At 42.4% G+C, this 9,857-nt stretch overlaps 1 protein-coding gene across 1 annotated transcript; it reads right to left on the bottom strand.

Annotated features, from left to right (window-relative positions):
• Positions 1-1,064: 1,064 nt before the first annotated feature.
• Positions 1,065-9,461, bottom strand: LOC142656445 (protein kinase C delta type-like). The gene is made up of 4 exons (XM_075831371.1): positions 9,197-9,461; positions 3,609-3,859; positions 3,190-3,252; positions 1,065-3,025 (listed from the first exon to the last, which is right to left on the bottom strand). Exons 1-4 carry the CDS (start codon positions 9,452-9,454, stop codon positions 2,371-2,373), a joined length of 1,227 nt encoding a protein of 408 aa, XP_075687486.1. The 5' UTR covers positions 9,455-9,461; the 3' UTR covers positions 1,065-2,370.
• Positions 9,462-9,857: the final 396 nt, after the last annotated feature.

The raw sequence follows: 9,857 nt of genomic DNA, 5'->3' as shown, positions 1-9,857 counted from the left end.
TCCTGCTCTCAGTTGAGATGTACACACAATTGTATCCAGTCTAGGCAATGTTCTCTAAAGGTCTAGACTGGATACAATTGTGTCCACCTCTCAGCTGGTGCCCCCATATTATTTACATTTTAAAAGGTGCTATTATATGAGTATTTTCACCCAGCTTTCCCAGACGTCTGACTATTCAGCCAGCAGGTAAATGGGGGTGGGGGATGTGTCATTACACAGCTAGGCACATTTACTATTCAGGAGTTTGTGATAGTTGGTGACACCACCTTTGGTTGCTGTAATTTCGACCATTTGGTTGTCACCCTACTCTTCTAGTATAAAAAATATAAATGGAAATGATAGAATAGACCATTCCTATTGAGTCTCTCAGTGTGGACTCGTCTTCACGGGGATTTTCCTTGTTCTTGAATGTTTCACTCTGGTGTGAAGGATCTGGTAACTGAAGCATCCATAAGGTGAATGCCCTGATTGTAGGGGGTAGCATTGTAGCAGATCCACCAATCTCCACTGTGCCCCATTCATTGTATCCAGTCTAGGCAATCCTCCATGAGAGAAATACTCCAGTTCCCACCTGCACTGATACATTGTAACAAACTCTCTTATCATTGTATAACCCATTTTCAAGTGCTCTATTAGGGAAATAGAGATAATAGAAAGGTGTTTTCCGTTCAGGACGCTCATCGACTAGCCAGAATAGAGAAGGACTACAAACAGTATCTCCTGTTCAGGAGGATCCGACACGTCCATGTATTACATTGTGATTTTAGTTGGACCTGTGTAATGCTTCATTCCACCTTTAGAGGCGCAGTAGGAAATTTTAACACTTGCAGTTGGTTTCCCCACAGATGACAAGATCCCTCTAACAAAATGGAGGTTGTAAAAGGCCGACAACCCCTGTAAAGCTCTGTTCACACCAAATTTCGTTTTATATCTAACATATACCTTTTAAATGGCTTAAACCTGGAGAATCAGACATTGGGGCCTATACAACATTTACTACATAGACGTCCAATGAGAATAAAAACAAGCACAAAGATGTAGGGGGTAAAAGAAAGATTTTATTTATAGATAAGAGGGGGGTATATTTTATTATTAGGATTTTTTTAAATATAATTATTAAGTAATATGTATATGTATGTGTCAAATATTTTAAATATATATGTAAATTTAAGGCCGTGTTGATCCAGAGGAAGGCGAAAACCCCTGTGATGAATGGGCCAATTCTCATATAAGGGGGAAAATTCCTTCCTGACCCCAAATATGGCGATCAGAATAATCCCAGGATCAAAGGCTGATGTGTAATATGGGGGTAAACTTAAAAACTTTTACTTTTTTTCATTATTTTTCTTTATTTATATTATATTATAAGTGTAGCTACTTATTAATCTATCATCCTAAACCTAATTAAGGCCATGTTGATCCAGAGGAAGGCGAAAACCCCCTGTGAGGAATGAGCCAATTGTCCTCATATTAAGGGGGGAAAATTCCTTCCTGACCCCAAATATGGCGATCAGAATAATCCCAGGATCAAAGGCTGATGTGTAATATGTGTAATATGGGCGTAGACTTGAAACAATTAACTTTTTTTTATTATTTTTATTTATTTATATTATATTATAAGTGTACCTACTTATTAATCTATTATCCTAAACCTAATTAAGGCCGTGTTGATCCAGAGGAAGGCGAAAACCCCCTGTGAGGAATGAGCCAATTGTCCTCATAGTAAGGGGGGAAAATTCCTTCCTGACCCCAAATATGGCGATCAGAATAATCCCAGGATCAAAGGCTGATATCTCATCTATCTATAATATGTGTCTACGTGCGGGTGCCTATACTTATCATGTACTGTGGGTGCCTATACTTATAATGTAGTGCTAGTGTCTATACTTCTAATGTAGTGTGGGTGTCTATACTTATCATGTAGTGTGGGTGTCTGTACTTATTATGAAGTGTGGGTGATGTGTGTGTAATGTGTGATGTGTGTATTACTCACCTGGCCTGTGCTGGGGTAAGTTCAGGGATAATAGCCGCTCAGGTACATTTGCCGCTACTCAGGATCGTCAGGACTGCAAGATGCGGCTATTGTTCCTGAACTCTACAGATGGAATCTAAACACAGGCCGGTCCTGGGGGTGAAGAGGATCTTCAGGCCGGAGTGATGTCAGATGCCAGCCCGGGATTGGAGGATGCAAAGTCAAGCAACTGGGGTAGCAACAAGATGGCAAAGGTGCAGCATGTAGATGTTACGGAGAGAGATGATGTTCTAGGGCAGCCGAGGCGACATACAGCAGCAGAGATTTGAGGTGCGGGTCAGGAGGCATGAAGTTCTGGGCAGTGGATCTCATCAATTTAAGAAGCAGCAGAGACAAAGTCATTGGAAGAGACAGAGGCAGAAGACACGGACAATGAGGAGGAACAGAAGGTAAGAAAAACATCTGATGAGTGTTATCTCCAGAGGAGGAGGATCTAACCCGGTCCAGCTTGGTGACATATAGCTGAATCCGGCCAAGGGGTGAAGAGATTTTTTACTCTCCGGCCACTGCAGATGGTGATTCTCCAGAACTGGCTCAAATGGTGTGAATGGCGGCCGTGCTCTCCTCTCCTCCAGTTCCTCCCAGCCGATGGTGGAAAAGAATGGATGCGCTCTGATGTTCCCGCGCACACCCAGGCGCTTCTTAGGATTCTTATGCAGCAGTTTTTTGACGAGATGTTTTACGTCAGTGTTAAGCCAAGATGGAAATATGGGCTTTTTGGTGGTGATGGCTTTGTAAGCCATTTGCCGGTCTGGGCCGTTGTTAAAGGGGAAGCGTCCTGTTGACATCCTGGACACCACAATCCCCAGGCTCCACCAATCAACTGCTGGGCCATATCTCTTCCTAAGAAGCACCTCAGGGGCCATGTAATAAAATGTTCCCGTCACTCCACGGATGTTATTGGAGGCGGTGACGCCATCTTGGGCGAGCCCCAGGTCGATGATTCGGATGTGGCCAGCTGCATCCAGCATGATGTTATTAGGCTTTAGATCTCTGCAAAGAAATGAGACAATTGAATGAGAAATCTGCCCAGTGATACAGGAGGAGGGTGATGGGTCACTGCAAGACTAAACAGAATAGCCATTCAGGACTCTAGGAAAGCTGGGTGCATTATTTCCAGCATGTAAAGATAAAAAAAAGAGGAAAGTTCTGCTTACCGGTGGACGATGTTGTGTCCATGGAGGAACTGGAGGCCACACACTATCTCTGCTGTGTAGAATCTGATGGGAAAAACAGATTGTAGTCTCAATGTCATCAAAAATTCATTCATCAATTCCCTAATATGATGTGTGATTCTGTGGGGTCTGTGGCAGAGCAGAGGTGCTGTTTATGGCAGCCTGTATTATCTCTATTCTCTGCATTGTCCTTCATCTGACCTCCTAGCTATGTTTTCCTCACCCGAGAAAGAGATTCAGTTTTCTGTCCTAGCCCTTTATCTAAATCCCTTAGCCAAGGCTGAGTGGCTTGTGCCCACCAGCTCTCCCCTGACTACACCCCTGACCATAACTGTTATCCCACCTCCTCTGTTGTCTTTTTGATATATTCCTCTTAGACTCCTGATTAGTTATTTACTAACCTTACGCTGCCGGTGTCCAAGCAGCCGCACATCCTGATCGAAGCCTCCAGGCTGCCACCGGACAGATACTCCGTGATAAAGCATGCGCTCTCCCGAGACTGTTGTGCGGCATAGAGGTGGCATAGAAATGGGCAGTCTCGGGCCGCCAGGAGTATCCGCCGCTCTCTCATGATTACTTCTGTATTGTCCCGTTTGGTGATCATCTTTACGGCCATATAGGTGTTTCGGCCGGGGACTGATGCCAGCACCACCTGAGGAAAACAAGTGGACAATCCTCATGAGAAGAAGAAGGAACAGGGGTGGACTGAGGGGTCGTCATTCGGGTAATACCCAGGACCCTACAGCTGAATAAAGCTGAGCTCCCGGCATAATGCAATGTCTGCTGTTTGATGCTTTATGGAGAGGTCTTAAGGACAGGCACTAGATAGGTCTTTGACTTGGTTGGGTTGGGATCCGTACAGATACTGTAATGTGTAATGTGGACATAGAGGTCACTGTATGTATTGTTTCCTTATAGCAGCTTAAATAGGCCAGGACATGGAAATAAATAATGCCCCCTCCCCCACAGCTGTGAACTTTGAGATCAGCAATGAATCGGAATACCCCTTTATAGCAGCACTAGACCTAAATGTGATGATAAGAGGAACAGATGAGATATATGACATAAAGCAGTGGTCACTGGGCAGGACATTTTCTGGATGTCTGATTATGAATTCCATAGAAGAACATACAATCACCATCTGCACAATATTAACCCCTTAACGCAACTTTATGTCATAGTTTGCCCTGCATTAAGGCACCATGAAGTACAGTTACGTCATGGTGCTATTCTGTCACCATGTCAAAAGACATGGTGACAGAACAGTGACATCGGCTGTCACAGACAGCCGATAGTCACAGTCACTCGTCAGGGGAACAATCGCAGCGCGGTGCCGCCAGCGATCACTGTGATTTGTCAGTCAGTAGTGACTGACCAATCACAGTATTGCAGCATGGTTACCGGGCTAAAAGAGCCGGGTAGCCACACTAGCCGATCGGCTGTTAGCAACAGGAAGCCTAACAATGGCACTTTGTCTGTCAAGTACGGCGGCCTGTTAGGCCCCGCTCGGAGGCGGGGCTTAAAAAGCTTCTGGCCGCAGATAAAAGATGGCGGCGGGCTCTGAAGCTAAGCCTGCACCATGAGTCGAACGGTGTCAGCTGTATATTACAGCTGCCATCCTGCTGTAACGGCCGGGAACGGAGCTACCTCCGTACCCTGCCATTAACCCCTTAGATGCCGCGATCAAAAGCGATCGCGGCATCTTAGTGGTTTGCAGGAGATTGACATCGCTGCGATGTGCTTGCACGGATTCCGATTCCTAATAGGCTTGCTGTCAGTGAATAGCTGACAGCTCTAATGCATTGCATTAGAAGGGTAGTGCAATGTATTGGAATAAAGATGAGAGGTGCAGGTCTTCAAGTCCCCTAGTGGAATAAAGTGGAATAAAGTACTTGAAAAATGAAACCGTTAAGAAAGTAAACATATTTGGTATCACCGCGTTCGTAACAACCCAAACTATAAAACCATAATGTTATTTTTCCCGCACGGTGAACACCACAAAAAAATTAATAAAAAACAATGCCAGAATCACTATATTTTTGGTTAAAGCCCTTCTAAAGTATAGAATAAAAAGTGATCAAAAAGTCGCATGTACCCCAACATGGTACCAATAAAAACTACAACCCGTCCGGCAAAAAAACAAGCCATTACACAGCCTTGTCAATGCAAAAATAAAAAAGTTATGGCTCTCAGAATATGGTGAAACAAAAAATAAATTATTTTCAAAAAAGGGATTTTTTTGTGCAAACGCTGCAAAACATAAAAAAACTATATATATATGGTATCACCGTAAATATATCCACCCGCAGAATAAAGTAAAATGTCATTTATAGCGCACGGTAAACACTGTAAAAAAACAAACAAAAAAACATTATCAGAATTGCTGGTTTTTGGTCACATTGCTTGCCAAAAAAATGGAATAAAAGTGATTAAAAAAAATGTGTACCCCAAAATGGTCCTAATGAAAACTACATATTGTCCCGCAATAAATAAGCCCTCACACAGCTCCGGTGGTGAAAAAATAAAAAAGTTCTGTCTCTCAGAAAATGGCGATGAAAAATATGCATTGTTCCAAAAGCGGATAAGATTGGGCGCCATTTATCAGTGCGACACCGGCCACACATCTATGAATTGTTTATTTACCCCATTATTATACCCTATTATTATGCCCTGATGTACACCGCACAGCTTACATATGCCCCCACATTATACACCGAAATACCAGTAAAACACCAAACAGAACAACTGCCAAGCAAAATCTGTGCTCCGAGAGCCAAATGGCGCTCCCTCCCTTCTAAACCCTACAGCGTGCCCAAACAGCAGTTTACGTCCACATATATGGCATTTTCATACCTGGGAGAACTGGCTTAACAGTTCATGAGATATTTGTCTTCAGTGGCACAAACTGGGCACAACATATTGTGCACTAAATTGGCATATCAGTGGAAAATTGCAATTTTCACTTTGGACCATCCGCTGGGCACTAATTTCTAATGTAGAATCACCTGTGGGGTCAAAATGCTCACTACATACCTTAAAATGCCATAAGGGGTGTAGTTTCCAATATGGGGGGGTCACTACTTGGGGGTTTGTTTTACTATTTGACTTCAGGGCCCTGCAAGTGTTGGTCAATGCTGTGAAAATCACCAAAATAGACCTCAAATGCGCATGATGCTCTTCCCTTCTGAGCCCTGTCTTGTCCAGGCAAATGATAAATGCCTTGAGGGGTGCAGTTTCCAAAATGGGGTCACTTCTTGGGTCTTCCACTGTACTCTGGTACCTCAGGGGTTTTGCATATGTGACATAGTGGCCAAAAGCCAATACAGTAAAATCTGCATGCCAAATAGCGCTCCTGCCATTCTGAGCCCTGCCGTGTATCCAAACAGCAGTTTATGACCACATGTGGGTTATTGCCGTAATCGGGAGAAATTGCTTTACAAATGTTGGAGTGCTTTTTCTCCATTATCCCTTGCAAAAATAAAGACATTCCACAATTTAGTGGAACAAAATGTAGATTTTCATTTTCACGGCCCAATTCCAATAAATTCTGCAAAAGACCTGTGGTGTCTAAATGCTCACTATACTCCTAGATAGATTCCTTGAGGTGTGTAGTTTCCCAAATGGGGTCACTTTTGGGGGTTTCCATTGTTTTGGCCTCTCATCGGCTTTGCAAATGAAACATGGCACCTGAAAAACAATCAAGCAAAATTTGAGCTCCAAAAGCCAAATGGCACTCCTTCCCTGCTGAGCCCTGCCGTGGGTCCAAACAGCAGTTTATTACCACATATGGGGTATTGCCGTACTCAGAAGAGTTTGCTTTACAAATTTTGTGTTTCTTTCTCCTTTATCTATTGTAAAACTGAAAAAATCTGAGCTAAAACAACATTTTATTAGAAAAAAAACGTAGATTTTCATTTTCACAGCCTAATTACACTAAATTCAGCAAAATACCTGTAGGGTCAAAATCCTCACTATACCTCTTTATAAATTCCTTGAGGGGTGTAGTTTGCCAAATGTTGTCCTTTTTGGGGAGTTTGCTTTGTTTTGGTCCCACAAGACCTCTTTAAATCTGACATGGTGCCTAAAATATATTCTAATAAAAATAAGACCCCAATATCCACTAGATGCTCCTTTGCTTCTGAGGCCTGTGCTTCCGTCCAGTAGCACGCTAGGGCCAAATTTTGGATATTTCTAAAAGCTGAAAAATATGGGCAATAAATATTGAGTTGCGTTTCTCTGGTAAAATCTTCTGTGTTACAGAAAAAAATGGATTAAAACTGATTTTCTGCAATAAAAAAAATGACATTTGTAATTTCACCTTTAATTTGCTTTAATTCTTGTGAAACGCCTAAAGGGTTCAGGAACGGTCTAACTGCTGTTTTGAATAATTTGAGGGGTTCAGTTTTTAAAATGGGATGATTTATAGCGGGTTTATAGTATATAAGGCCCTCAAAAACAGTTCAGAACGGAACCGGTCCCTAAAATAAGGCTTTTGAAATTTTCTTGGAAATGTGAGAAGTTGCTGCTAAAATTCTAAGCCTTGTAATGTCCTAGAAAAATAAAAGGACGTGCAAAAAACTATGCAAACATAAAGTAGACATATGGGAAATGTGAAATAGTAGCTATTTTGTGTGGTATTACTATCTGTCTTACAAACACATGCATTTAAATTTAAGAAAATGCAAATATTTGACATTTTTCTCCAAATTTTGGTGTTTTTCATAAATAAACACTGAATGTGTCGACCAAATTTCACCACTATCTTAACAGGTTCCCGACGCTGGGTGTGTTTTCACGGCCAGCGGTCAGGGTCCTTAAAACTCGCGCCATAGACTTTTTACGGCTCGGGTTTTAACTTGCTGCCCGAGCGATCGGGCAGCTGAATTTCGGGTCTCCGGCTGTCAGTGACTGTCGGGGACACTGAGGAGAGGATAGAAGCAGCTTTCGCTGCTTCTGTCTTCTCTGATCACTTGTACACAGCGCTCAATGAACGCTGTGTATAGGAATAGAGGCAGCGGCCGCGCCGCTGTTTCTATTGCTCCCAGTGTTCATGTGACTGGTTACATGATCGCCGGGTGCCGTTAGTGACAGACTGCTGCTCGGTCTAACTAGACCCAGCACAGCCCTATTAGTGACAATCGTCACTATGAGAGGGCTGATTTCCTCTGTAACTGGGGCTACTGTGCAGCTCCAGTGGAAAAGCATGGTGTAAAAGAAAGAAAAAATATATATAAAGTTCCCCAAAGGTCTTTTTTGACCTTTGAGGGACAGACCATAGTAATAAAAAAATAAAAGTAAAGTAAAGTGCAAAAAAAATTAATAATGAATGCACATAAAATACCCACCCCCAAAAAAAACGTTCCCCCCGCCAATCATTATTGTAACGCTAGGGCGGACCCAATTACCCTAATATAAACATGTAATATATTAAAATTTACGGTAGACAATGACGATCACAAATAAAAGGTCTATTTTACGGTAAAATTATGTTATTACCAAAAAAAAAATAGCTGAAATGTAAAAAAGCTTATTGTTTTACTATTATTTTCAAACTTTAAGAATAAAAATTCAAAAATAGCAAAAAGGATGTATATAAAAATGATAAAAAAAGAAACCTGCATTGTCTACGGAAAAAAACATCTCAAAAATCACTTTGTTAGCCCAACAAATAAAAAAGTCATAGCCTAACACGTGCTAAAAAGGGTTAAACGGTGTCTGGTCCTGAAGGCTCAAAATAGCGCGGTCCTGAACTGGTTAAAGTCCAATTTGTCATGAGAAAACAATCTCAGAATCGCTTGAACAAATAAAAGCATTTCAAAGTTATTACCACTTCAAGTGATACATGTCAGATTTGAAAAAAAATGGGCTGGTCCTTAGGCCAAAACAGTCACTAAGGGGTTAAATGGCTGATAACAGGAAACAATAGATGCAGATAAAAAGAATAGGTTTACTGTCCCTTTAAAATTAAATAAGGAGTTGTAATACTCACTTTGCCAAAGCTGCCCCTACCCAGGACCTGGTGGATGGTGAAGCGGCTGATGTTAAGCCTGGCATAGGGGCTGGATGTTCCAGAGTCTTGGCTGCTCCCAAAACTTGGCTCCTCATCCTCCAATCCTCTGTGGTTTCCTCTGTCCTGGTCTCCTCTCCTCTTCTTACTGCTCTTCTTAAATCCTGCGACGCTCTCCTCTTCCCTCTTCCTCTTCTCGTCTTCTCTCTTCTTCTTCTCGCTGTGTCCAGTGGACGCCATTTTCGCAAATCTCTTCCAAACTGTAGACCTCCGTCTAATCGCTGCCGTCGACAGTTGAAAGTAAATGTCAGTTGGTCGTGTGCAGGTCACATGATGTCAGAGGTCACGGAATCCTCAGGTGGCACTTTCCTGGCACTGATCTGCCATATCTGATGTGGGCATCAAGGGTGACAGTCTAGTGTCCAGGGGAATGAGAGAGAATTTCATGGCGGGTTCTTCAAGTTCTGTATTATTAGTAGATGGGAATGGGGGCAAATAAAGAGTCTGGTATATTAGGGCTGGCAGTGGTGCCCATAGCTCATCAGAAACTGTAAATAATAGTTGTATAATACGTGTTCATGGGTTTTTACTACTTATGTCTCTGTAAATGTATAATCGATATGTGCAGATAGCAGAATGCACC

The sequence above is a fragment of the Rhinoderma darwinii genome, chromosome 6 (assembly GCF_050947455.1).
Source record: "Rhinoderma darwinii isolate aRhiDar2 chromosome 6, aRhiDar2.hap1, whole genome shotgun sequence".
NCBI lineage: Eukaryota > Metazoa > Chordata > Amphibia > Anura > Rhinodermatidae > Rhinoderma > Rhinoderma darwinii.
This window is presented reverse-complemented; position numbering and strand designations above follow the sequence as displayed.